Raw genomic sequence first — 12,478 nt, 5'->3', positions numbered from 1 at the left:
ATCACAATACCAGATATCAAACTATACTACAAAGCCATTGTCATCAAAACAACCTGGTCCTGGCAAAAGAACAGGCATATAGACCAATGGAACAGAACAGAGGCCCCAGAAATTGACCCACACCATTATGGTCAATTAATATTTGACAAAGGAGGCAAGATCATACAATAGAGCAAAGACAGTCTCTTCAATAAACGGTGCTTAGAATTAACAGGTATATGAAAAAGAAATGAAACTAGGTTACAACTTACACCATACACAAGAATAAACTCAAAATGGATAAAAGACGTAAATATAAGTCACAAAAACATAAATATCCTAGAAGAAAACAGGGAGTAAAATCACAGATATCTCATGTAGCAGAATTTTCACCGATACATCTCCTAGGGCAACAGAAACAAAGGAAAAATAAACAAATGGGACTACATCAAACTAAAAATCTTCCTCACAGCAAAAGAAATCAGCATCAAAATGATAAGGGAACCCACTGTGTGGGAGAACATACTCACCTATTATACATCTGATAAGGGGTTAATTTCCAAAATAGTCAAAGAACTCATACAAATCAACACCAGGAAGACAAATCATCTGATTAAAAATGGGCAAAGGACCCGAATAGACACTTCTCTGAAGAGGACATACAGATGGCCAAGAGACATATGAAAAAATACTCTAAAGTCACTAATCATCCCAGAGATGCAAATTAAAATGCAATGAGGTATCACCTCACACCTACCAGAATGGCTACCATCAACAAATCAACAAACAACAAGTGCTGGTGAGGATGTGGAGAAAAGGGAACCGTAATGCACTGCTGGTGGGAATGCAGATTGGTGCAGCCACTGTGGAAAACAGTATGGAGTTGCCCAAAAAATTAAAAGTGGAACCACAGTTTGATCCAGCAATCCCCCTTTTGGGAATATATCCTAAGAGCCCCAAAAATCAATTAGAAAGACTATATGCTCCCCGATGTTCATAGCAGCGCAATTTACAGTAGCTAAGATCTGGAAACAGCCCAAGTGCCCATCAGTAGATGAGTGGATAAAAGCTGTGGCACATTTACACCATGGGATACTATGCAGCTGAAAAAAGCAGAATCTTTTACCCTTTGCAGCAGCATGGAGGGGCCTGGAGAGTATCATGGTAAGTGAAATAAGCCAGTCAGAGAAAGACAAATATCACATAATCTCACTTATATGTGGAATCTAATGAACAAAACAAACTGATGAACAAAATAGATCCAGAGACATGGAAGCATGGAACAGACTGACAGATCTCAGAGAGAAACGGGGGAGGAGGAAGATTAGCTTAAAGAACATATGCATAGCCCATGGACACATAATACTGAGGTGAAGGCCTGGGTGAGGCAGGGGTTGGGGGGAGGGGGCAAAGGGAGGAAAAGGTGGGAATCTGTAATACTGTCAACAATTTAAAAAATGAATAAGTAAAAAAAAGAAGAAAAAAGTGTTGCTGGGTCTTGGTCTGGGAAGACACTAACGGTTGCATGTGGCTTTAACTATGCCCTGCAGGCTCCTCCAAAGATGGGCAGGACGATGAGCTCAATGGAGTGAGAGGCCGGTGAGCAAGCAGCACGAGAGGTTCCCACTGCACTCCTAACCCCACGTCCTACACGCTGCCCCATTCATGATTGTAGCTCCATGAGATGGATACAACTATTAATCATTTTGCTACTTGATTTTGAATACTAATAGAAAAAACACAAAAAAATTATAACACTGAAAATGGTTAAAATGGTGACTATTACCCATTAAAAGAAAAAAGAACAGAGGCAGCCCACTCCCCATCCACAGCCCGCCCCCTGCCCTGGGCTCAGCAGTCAGCTTCCCCGGCTCCAGTTCTGTCCAGCCCGCTCCAGGCCACTGCCCACCCCCCGGGAGCCGCCACCCCCACCCGGGGGCAGGGGGAGCTCTGGGCCAGGCAGGGATGGACACAGACATAACGGGGAGCTGTGGCCACGAGCAGAGCTGACCAGCGCTGACTGAGCCAGCTCCTCCTGGCTTCTTACCCCTGACCAGCCAAACCGCTTCAGGAAGGTTGCTGTGGCCCTGAAGGTCAAGCGTTGACCTTCCTCAGAGCTGGACCAAAAACTGCCCCAGCGCGCAGCTAAGCTGGGCTTTCTCATTTCTGCTCTGGAAGCTGAAAGCCCTTTGGTCTTGATTCCTTACTTCTAATATTTATATTTCTAATACATTTCAACAAATGATCACTTGAGTGTCCTGCCTGCCTTTTATTTGGGGGGAGTATGGATTTTGGCTCTATGTGCTTGGAATTTAAAATCGTAAATCAGAGTGCCTGGGAAGCGGCTTAGTGTAACCAGTGCCTCCGTGTCCTCTTCCGAACTGTGGCCCTAACAGGAGTTCTTCCCTCGTGGGTTCTGAGGAGGTTAATGAGTGAAGGCAGGTAGCTCTGACACTGGCGCCTGGGCCCGGTGAGTGTTGAATAAGGGTCAGTGATCAGGTGGCTTTTCCACGCCCCATTGGTGCTACCTGGATGAGAGAAATTGGAAAGATATAAAATTGAAAACAGGAGAAATATGGAAAAGGGGACCCAGGAGGTGTATTTGGATACACATTTCAAGGCTGGATCAGAAACTACCAGTCACTCTGTAGGTTTCTGTCTTCCTGGCTTTTCATTGTTCCCCAGCCCATGTTCAAGGTGACTAAGCCGAAGCTTTTGATGTGGCTCCTTCCTGCTTTTCTCCGGCCCCAAGTCCTCTCGCGTCTCCTCCTTCCTCTGCCTGTGACCAGCGGAACTGAGAGCAGCGCAGTCCGAAGGCTCCGTCCGACTGTGTGGCCTGCGCACCCACAGCTCGAGCAGCTCTGGCCGTAGCCCCTGCCTTTTCCTAACGTCTTCTCATCTTTCACGGACACAGCGCCCTGCCAATTGCCTCCTTATTCTCCTTTCCATTCCTAAAGGCGCCCCTTTTCCCAGCAATTGGCTTGAGTGTCCCACCCCCCCATCCCCAGCGCCGGGCCCTGCGCCTGTCACACCTGGTCAGGGGCAGTCCTGGCTTAAGAGGCGGTAGTCAGAGCGCATGCAGCTGGGTTGCTCCTGGACCTCGAGGTGGAGGAGGAAGCTGGGCTCTGGGGCTGTCGGCACCATGGACGCCTCGTGTGCACCCACGGAGAGCCCCTCTGTGGCAGAGTCGGTTCCAAGTGAACTCGGAATTTACACCCAGGTTGGACCCTAGGCTGGGCATCTCCCCTTCCAGAGGGAAAGTGGACTCAGGACAAAGCCACACATGCTAGCAGGTGGAGGCGAGAGAACCACAGTGCGGTGCAGCCCTAGCCTTGATGGTACTGCGAACCCCCAGATCACACGGTACCTGAAGCCTCCCTGTTGCTGCACTTTTCAGGATGGATGCCTTACATGTCCTTCAGTGCTCTAGCTCATTTGAAATAGGTTTTCTGTCACTTGTTAACAGATGGCCTAATGGGTGCAAAGGGTTAACTCAGAGCCCTCTCCTCCAGGAACAGTCCTTGAAGGCCCTCTCCTGGCTCTCCTCGCCTCACCTCACCACCAGAGCATCTTTGCAGAGCTGCACCTGCCCCGCTGGTCCACCTGCCTCTGGGCCATGAGCACCTACAACCCTGTGGGCCCTGGCTCGGCACCCCCCTCTTCCAGCCCTGCTATATCCTGCACATACTCACAGCTCTCTGCCAGCGGCACCCAGCGGGGCTGGCATGGCCTCTGGGAGGGGCAGGCCATAACTCCCACACCCCACACTGCCCGGGCCACAGCCAGGCTGCGCTGGGACAGGCGGGCCTGCGCGGCACAGTGCCTGGCCTCAGAGGCCCCAAACGCCTTCCTTAGGGATGCGCTCCCCGCTAAAGCCCCGCTGGTGCTGGCGGGAAAGCGTCCCTCCTCTCCTGTCCGTGCTGAGGTCTGCTGACCTCTCAGCCTCGCTCCCACTGTCCCACGCAGAAAGCCTCTGCTGGCCCCTCGGTGCGTGCACAGGCCCCGCCTCCGAGGTCCCAGCTCTCCTGGAACATGGCCAGGATGGTCGGCACCAGACACTCACATCCCTGTGCTCCTTGGAACAGCCAGGGGCCTGGACTGCACTGACGTTCACACTGTGTGTTTGAAGAAACAGCCAGAGAGGCTCCGTAAAGAGCTCCACATACATAGAGAAAGTCAGGGCCAAGCCCAGCTTCCAACGTGATTCACAATTTAATCACAAAAGGATCAACTTCAACTGCTGCTTCTGTTGTTGCTATTACTACCACCACAACTATTACTAACCACACTGTCCAACAACACCACCAATACCCCACAGCTACCACCACAACTATCACCACTAATATTCTAACCACACTGTCCAACAACACCAATACCCTACAGCTACCACCACAACTATCACCACTAATATTCTAACCACACTGTCCAACAACATCGCCAATACCCTACAGCTACCACCACAACTATCACCACTAATATTCTAACCACACTGTCCAACAACACCACCAATACCCCACAGCTACCACCACAACTGTCACCACTAATATTCTAACCACACTGTCCAACAACACCAATACCCTACAGCTACCACCACAACTATCACCACTAATATTCTAACCACACTGTCCAACAACACCGCCAATACCCTACAGCTACCACCACAACTGTCACCACTAATATTCTAACCACACTGTCCAACAACACCAATACCCTACAGCTACCACCACAACTATCACCACTAATATTCTAACCACACTGTCCAACAACACCGCCAATATCCCACAGCTACCACTACAACTGACCATCACTAATACACCACCACTACCACCAGCACCACTACCACTGCAGCTGCCAACACCACTACTACCACCACCACTACCACCAATAATACCACTACTACCACCATAACTACCAGCACCACCACTACCACTGCAACTGCCAACACCACTACTACCACCAGCACCACTACCACCAGCACCACTACCACTGCAACTGCCAACACCACTACTACCACCACCACTACCACCATCACTGCAGTTACCACCACCACTACCACCACCACTATCACTACAGCTACCAGCACCACTACTACCACCACAACTACCAGCACCACCACTACCAGCACCACCACCACTGCAGCTGCCAGCACCACTAGTACCAGCACCACTACCAGCACCAGCACCACGGCAGCTGCCAACACCACTACAGCTATGGAAGCAGGAGCAGCAGGGTCCAGCCCCGTGGACCTCTTAGGTAGACCTCCCCCCACTTCAAGGACTTGGGACTGAGGACAAGGTAGGTGGTATGTCCATCTTACAGACCAGGACTCCGAGGCCCAGAAAGCCAAGCAACTTCCCAGATTCCAGAGCGCACACACCATCCTCCCTCCCAGACCTCAGAGTCAGGCCCGAAGCCAGAAATGAAGGCCACATCCATCCCAGACTGGGAGCAGGACCCAATGCGCCCTGGTCACCGGGGAGATGCTGCCGGCGCCCAGGTCCCACACCCGCCGGCCTCTCACCCATATGCCCACGGCCAGGTCCCACACCCGCCGGCCTCTCACCCATATGCCCACGGCCAGGTCCCACACCCGCCGGCCTCTCACCCATATGCCCACGGCCAGGTCCCACACCCGCCGGCCTCTCACCCATATGCCCACGGCCAGGTCCCACACCCGCCGGCCTCTCACCCATATGCCCACGGCCAGGTCCCACACCCGCCGGCCTCTCACCCATATGCCCACGGCCACATTCGCGGCAAAGTACACGGTGATGATGATGATGTCAGCCAGGCTCAGCTGCGAGCTCGGGGCCCGGGGGTCGCCCGTGGAGTTGTCCACCGCCATCCTGCAGCAGTGCCTTCTCTGAGCCAAAGGGAATAGGGGCCGAGCCGGGCAGAGAGGACTTCCTGGCAGCAATAAATTGATCATTAAACCGAGCAAGACCAGGGCGTCCCCTGCCCCTGTGGCCGGGCAGGGCAACTGCTTCAGAGTTCTCTCCTCGGGGAGAACTGAAAGGGCGGGGGAGCAAGGAGCCTCCTTAAATTCAGAGGAGGTTTGGGGGAAAATAAAGAAAGTGTAGTGGATCCAAAGCCACCAGAATGTTCCCAGAAAGGCTGCTACCCAATGGGTGGCCCGACCTCCGTGTAGTTCCTGTGAGAAGCATGGAGGGCGGGGACAGAGGCCAACGCACCCACCGGCACAGGCAGCGCCCCTTCAGGGCTGGCATTGGGCGAGGGGACTGGGACGGCGACTCTCACATTCGTGGTTTACTTCCCGCCACAACAGCCTGGCCCCAGATTGCACTCATGAGGGGCAGTAAGAACCTGCCCCAACACCCTTCTAGACCGTGAAACAGGCCCAGGCCCCTCAGGGTGACCTCTTCCGGGCCGGTGTGGTCTTCTTAGGGCCATGAAGCGACCGGTATCCAGCGGGCCTGCCAGGCCGAGGCCTGGCTCAGCTTTCTGCAGGCTGTCCCTTCCTGTGCTCAGCAAACCACTCAGGTGACGTCACCCCAGCCGGGAACAGAGGGCAGGAGGCTGCGCCATCTGTCATTTCACTTAAGAGACAAGGCTGGGGTTTAGCTCCAGACCTGACTCCAGACCCTCCTTGTTGGTGGCAGTGATGGCTCTGGGCCCATCAGATGCCGTCGTCCTTCCGCCCTGATGCTCACTCACGAATTAAATCATGTGCAGCTGCGGGCATCGCAGTGACAGGGCCTGTGGCTTTGCAACACCTTTGGAGTTTGACCAGGACACTCGGCCCTTCCAGAGCCTTCATGGGTGAGCGGCTGCCACTGGGAACACGCTGGCCTACAAACCCAGCTGTGCCTGTTATTTAGTAACAGGGGGTGCGGGGTTTAAAATTAACCCCCTCCCACGCAGGAAACATTAAGTCACGGCTTATAGTAAGCTAGGGAAGGCTCAGGCTGCCCTCCCCAACTCCCTTCGCCTTCAATCAACTAACCCCTCAGGTGGCATTTACTTCCCAAGCCATCGCTAGAAGTGTACCACAAATCAAAAGGCCGCTTCTGACGGCAGAAGGATCCAGATGTATTAAGCATGTCTCTTAAAAATCAAGCAATTGAAAAGAACAGTGCCCTGGGCAGTGTGGATCAGTTGGTTAGAGCGTTGTCCTGTGCACCGGGAGGGCACATACCTAGGTTGAAGGTTCAGTCCTCGGTTGGGTGCATATGGGAGGCAACTGATCAATGTATCTCTCTCGCATTGATGTTTCTCTCTCTCTCTCTCTTTCTCTCTCTCTCTTCCCTCCCCTCCCCCCCCCCTCTCTAAAATAAAAATAATAAAAGTGTTTGATCCCTTCTCCTCAGCCTGGGTCTCAGAGGAAATAAACCTTTTAGAGAGAACACCCCGACTCCCTTCTGATCAAAAGTCCTGGAGGAGCCGGTGGGCAGAGCCAGGGAGAGCGTGGCAGGGGGGACATGAGGGAGCAATTCCACGCTCAAGCCCAGTCACCGTCTATATCCCGCCCCCATCCGGTCCAACATGCTCACACACACAGATCCAACTCTTCTGGCCAGGAGCTCTGCCCAGCCAAGAAGCCAACCAGATCACACCCGGTGAGCTGCATCCGTCCCGAGAGAAAGCATCACTGTCATATCTGAGACACCATCCAGCACCTGATGTGTGGGGTTTTCTACACCAACCGTCCTCCGTCTCTGGACAACGGGGTGTCCTGCAATTCAATTCAATTCTGACGCCGTCTCCCCGAGACTCATCAGGCTGCTCCTGCTTGAGGCGCCATGACAGTCCCAGGCCTCCCGTACTTCTAGCCAAACGTCCATAATCAGGGTTCCCACAGCCCTTCTTCAGGTTATAATTTGCCAGAACCGCTCACAGAACTCAGGGACACACTTTGCTGTTATGGTTATAATAAAGGTCTGATGGAGGTTACAGATGAACCGCCAGACAAAGAGGTCTGTAGAGGGGGGTTCAGAAGGGTCCTGAGCGCAGGAGCCTCTGTCCCCATGGAGCTGGGGTGCGTCACCCTCCTGGCACATGGGTGTGTTCACCGACCTGGAAGCTCTCCAAATCCCACTCACCGTGGACGGTTAAGGAGCTTCATCGCCTAGCAGGGCTGCTGAAGTCATGGGCCACTGGTGCCTGACTCCAGCCCCTCTCTCCTGGAGTTTGGGTGGGTGGTAGGCTGCCAGTTTCCTACCCTCTAATCAGCTTGATTTTTTGGGTTACCGTCCCCCATCCTTAAGTTATCTAGGGGCCCCCAGAAACAAGTTATCTCATTGTGGACGAAAGGGGCCACATGCTGACCTGACAGCTCAGGGGAGGCCTATATGGTGGTCTTGCAAACTCAGACCTAAAGTCACCACAAAGGATGGTCTGAAATGAAACTTTAACTAAAAGCAGTGATGGTGAGCAGTTACATCCTAGGCTGGAATCTTCCCTGACAAGGTCAACCTTTACCTTAACTGAGCCTATCTGTCTTTTTGCATCTATGATTACATACCCTTGAAATGTCTGGGTAACGTGTAACTTCTTTTTCTGGACCCCTTGGGCCACAACCTAATGTGCCTGGGTTCCAGGACAGAGACCACAAATTCCTTCATTGTTATGTTAATTGATTCTGTACCCACCTAAGTGTGTGTCTATCATTTTACTTTGTATCCAATCCCAGAGGTTTCCCTGCTTTGCTTCCTCCCGCCTCTCTAGTCTATCACCAATGGATTTCATGTAACCTACCTACGTCCCTCCTTTGATTGCAAAGTATAAATACAGATGTAACCCACCATTCTCCAGAGCATTAGCTCAATTCACTGAGGTTGTGCTTCCCAGCATATGTCGACAGTTTGGCTCAAATAAACTCACAAAAATTCTTCACAGGTTTCAATGGTTTTTTTTATCATACAAAAGACACTCTTATCACTCTGGAAATTCCAAGGGTTTTAGGAGCTATGTGACAGGATCTGGAACAAAGACCAAGTACAGCCATTCCCCTCATAACCAAGTTTTGGCAAGGATGAACTGCATGTATTCTGGTGGTAGCCATAGAGCCATGTAGATGCTCTATTGTTGCAGAAGACCACAGAAAAACCAAGCGACGCTTTAAAGAAAAGGAGGGACACTGTTTAATATGCCAGCGGACTCAGGGAATAACTTTCCAAATCTGAGTGAAGAAACATGCAGGGGGCTTCTCTTTATATCCCCCTGTGGTCTTTGTCCTGCAAATATGGATTATGCTTCGGGTCCTTTTTGTGGGCCTTGCAAGAAGGCCCCCAGGTGTTGGGGGTCTCCAGGCCATATCTGATGGTCTGGCCTGGCACCAGCGTTAATAATCCTCCCTCTGGGGCAGTGCATTGTTCACAGTTTTATGACCTCTGTAACAGGTTCTGCAAGACCAGTTTCTGGGAAGGAGGTAGTGGCTTAATTATAGATTATCAGGAATGTACACTGAGCTTGCTGGCATGGATTCCAATTGCTAGCCCCCCAAATATCAGGGTTACATTGGAATTAGCCCTTTTTAGCCTTTTCTCTATGATGTTTACACAGTGACGAATTCACCTAGGGATGCATGTCTCAGCGCATCCCTGTCATCAAGGGGCACAGTTGCATTCATTTTTTTTTTATTATGTTACAGCCCCAGATTCATGAAAAAACGTCTTTTGGACAAGGAGGGGGCTGGGCAGGAGGGGGGTTGGCTGGGGCCAAAGCAGGGGGGCTGGGAGCCCCTCTCGGGTGGGGAGGAGACATCTATGCGGTTATTTCCTCTCTTGGTGCCTCAGAATGTGCAGGAGTCTAGCGGCGGCGACCCACATGGATGAGCTGGAACGAGCTAAAGCAGGTGTGCTATCGCGTCCTTCTGCCCAGCTGTGGGCTGCACCCTCCAGCTGGTGGCTCCTGCTTTTGCAATAAACACAGTGTTGCCAGTAGAAGTGGGGTCCTTGCAGTGTGCCGAGAAAAACATTTTCGGGGACCCACCAGGGAGGGTGAGGTCTGGCGGTGAGACGTATTTGGGTGGAAACGGAAGGCTGCCTGTGAGAAATGCTCACCTGTCCGAATTCAAATCCTGGGCTGGGAGACAGAGGGGTGGCAAAAGGCCTTCTACCAGCTCTCAGCGGGTCCGTGGCAGCAGGCTCACGCGGGGCGGAGGACTCGCCCGGGGCTGCGGGCTCAGGCGGGGCGGCGGGCTCACGCGGGGCGGAGGACTCGCCCGGGGCTGCGGGCTCAGGCGGGGCTGCGGGCTCAGGCGGGGCGGCGGGCTCAGGGGGGGCGGCGGGCTCACGCGGGGCGGAGGACTCGCCCGGGGCTGCGGGCTCAGGCGGGGCTGCGGGCTCAGGCGGGGCGGCGGGCTCACGGGGGGCGGCGGGCTCACGGGGGGCGGCGGGCTCACGGGGGGCGGCGGGCTCAGGCGGGGCGGAGGGCTCACGGGGGGCGGAGGGCTCAGGCGGGGCGGTGGGCTCAGGCGGGGCGGAGGGCTCACGGGGGGCGGCGGGCTCAGGCGGGGCGGAGGGCTCACGGGGGGCGGAGGGCTCAGGCGGGGCGGCGGGCTCACGGGGGGCGGAGGGCTCAGGCGGGGCGGCGGGCTCAGGCGGGGCGGAGGGCTCACGCGGGGCGGCGGGCTCACGCGGGGCGGCGGGCTCACGGGGGGCGGCGGGCTCAGGCGGGGCGGCGGGCTCACGGGGGGCGGCGGGCTCAGGCGGGGCGGAGGGCTCAGGCGGGGCGGCGGGCTCACGGGGGGCGGAGGGCTCACGGGGGGCGGAGGGCTCAGGCGGGGCGGAGGGCTCAGGCGGGGCGGAGGGCTCAGGCGGGGCGGCGGGCTCAGGCGGGGCGGAGGGCTCACGCGGGGCGGCGGGCTCAGGCGGGGCGGCGGGCTCACGGGGGGCGGCGGGCTCAGGCGGGGCGGCGGGCTCAGGCGGGGCAGCGGGCTCACGGGGGGCGGCGGGCTCAGGCGGGGCGGCGGGCTCAGGCGGGGCGGCGGGCTCACGGGGGGCGGCGGGCTCAGGCGGGGCGGCGGGCTCAGGCGGGGCAGCGGGCTCACGGGGGGCAGCGGGCTCAGGCGGGGCGGCGGGCTCAGGCGGGGCGGAGGGCTCAGGCGGGGCGGCGGGCTCAGGCGGGGCGGAGGGCTCAGGCGGGGCGGAGGGCTCAGGCGGGGCGGCGGGCTCAGGCGGGGCGGAGGGCTCAGGCGGGGCGGCGGGCTCAGGCGGGGCAGCGGGCTCACGGGGGGCAGCGGGCTCAGGCGGGGCGGAGGGCTCAGGCGGGGCGGAGGGCTCAGGCGGGGCGGCGGGCTCACGGGGGGCAGCGGGCTCAGGCGGGGCGGAGGGCTCAGGCGGGGCGGAGGGCTCAGGCGGGGCGGAGGGCTCACGCGGGGCGGAGGGCTCAGGCGGGGCGGAGGGCTCACGGGGGGCGGCGGGCTCAGGCGGGGCGGCGGGCTCAGGCGGGGCGGCGGGCTCAGGCGGGGCGGCGGGCTCAGGCGGGGCGGAGGGCTCACGGGGGGCGGCGGGCTCAGGCGGGGCGGCGGGCTCACGGGGGGCGGCGGGCTCACCTGGAGCAGCAGCGGGCAGTTTTCTCTACTGCGCCGGAGTCCCTCCGGGTCCTCGCTGGCCGAGTCCTGTGGAGTTTCCAGACTATCCCGTAGGTCACCCAGGTCTTATGTCTCCTACTGGGTGTTTTTAAAAATGGGCAGAGTCCTCTTCTAGGTTTCTCTTCCTCCCTTCGTCCAGGCGGACCTTCCAGGAAAACGTGCTCCAGTCCCCTGTGCACAGCCTCCCGCGTCCTGTTTGCCCGGGAAGCTCGGGACCGACGGGCCGCCTGCTGCTTCCCGTCTATGAGGACGAACCGTGGAGGCCGGTCTCCGACTCGCCCCCGGGTCCCCTGCCCCCTCGGCCCACCGCTCTGCGTCCCGTCTCGCCCTCACCAGGCCCGCGCTCAGCCGGTTCAGGGGCGCTGCGCGTTGGTCCAGGCCGAGGCCCTGCCGCGGTCCACCCCGGCTGGCGCAGCGCACCCCGGCTGGCGCCCATCCGCCCCCGCCCCCGCCCCCGCCCCCGCAGCTGGAGGCCCAGGGCTGCCAGGAGGAGAGGCTGCTCACAGGGAGGAGCGCGTCTCCGTCAGGCTGATACTCCTCTCTACCCGGGACAGACCAGGTGATGCTAACCAACCACTCAACTTCCCAAGCGCTCCTGGCTTCCGGTCTCCAGCCCACCTACCGGCTTCCTAGACCTCCTGCCGCTGTGGTCCTTACCAGCCCCATCCCTTCCCCAGGCTGCACCCACAGGCTCCTGCGGCCCCCAACTTTACTTCTGCGCATGTGCTTACCTCCCCCTCCCGCCACGCTCGCTCTCCCCACCGGCGAAGGGCAGGCTGCTCCATGCATGAGGTGGGGAGCTGGGGTGCTGCTAGTCCCCTGGGCGGGGCAATGCGGGGAGGCCCTGGAGGGGGTGCAGCGGTTGCTTCCTGGTTGAGCAGGCTTCTGCCCCCTCGTTACTGGGCTGATAATGTCTTAAGCTCCCTTCCTTTATTAACATCTAGC

The 12,478-nt window shown here is 57.1% G+C and overlaps 2 protein-coding genes and 1 long non-coding RNA gene across 7 annotated transcripts in view; 1 reads left to right on the top strand and 2 right to left on the bottom strand.

Annotated features, from left to right (window-relative positions):
- The window catches only part of SLC5A10 (solute carrier family 5 member 10), a 77,037-nt gene extending 71,213 nt beyond the window's left edge, over positions 1–5,824 (bottom strand). The window contains exon 1 of the mRNA XM_036296427.1: positions 5,711–5,824. Within this exon, the coding sequence (XP_036152320.1) occupies positions 5,711–5,824 (114 nt within the window). The remainder of the gene's footprint in view (positions 1–5,710) is intronic.
- Positions 1–8,332, top strand: part of FAM83G (family with sequence similarity 83 member G) — a 62,777-nt gene extending 54,445 nt beyond the window's left edge. Inside the window, exon 6 of one of the 2 annotated variants that reach the window (XM_036296424.1) lies at positions 7,308–8,332. In XM_036296424.1, coding sequence (XP_036152317.1) covers positions 7,308–7,362 — 55 coding nt within the window. In that variant the 3' untranslated portion in view covers positions 7,363–8,332. Of the gene's footprint in view, positions 1–1,529; positions 2,048–7,307 lie in introns of those variants that run through there. The other variant, XM_036296425.1, reaches the window with a different exon arrangement.
- Positions 8,333–8,831: 499 nt separating this feature from the next.
- LOC118649416 lies at positions 8,832–12,246 on the bottom strand. Of its 4 annotated transcripts, none has more exons than XR_004965649.1 (4): positions 12,156–12,246; positions 11,495–11,774; positions 10,002–10,114; positions 8,832–9,852 (listed from the first exon to the last, which is right to left on the bottom strand). It is a non-coding gene; the product is annotated as an uncharacterized LOC118649416 (long non-coding RNA). The 4 variants fall into 4 exon arrangements; XR_004965648.1 differs by lacking the exon at positions 12,156–12,246 and adding an exon at positions 11,867–11,993; XR_004965646.1 differs by lacking the exon at positions 12,156–12,246 and having other exon boundaries at positions 11,495–11,999.
- Positions 12,247–12,478: the final 232 nt, after the last annotated feature.

The sequence above is a fragment of the Myotis myotis genome, unplaced genomic scaffold, assembly GCF_014108235.1.
Source record: "Myotis myotis isolate mMyoMyo1 unplaced genomic scaffold, mMyoMyo1.p scaffold_m19_p_29, whole genome shotgun sequence".
NCBI lineage: Eukaryota > Metazoa > Chordata > Mammalia > Chiroptera > Vespertilionidae > Myotis > Myotis myotis.
This window is presented reverse-complemented; position numbering and strand designations above follow the sequence as displayed.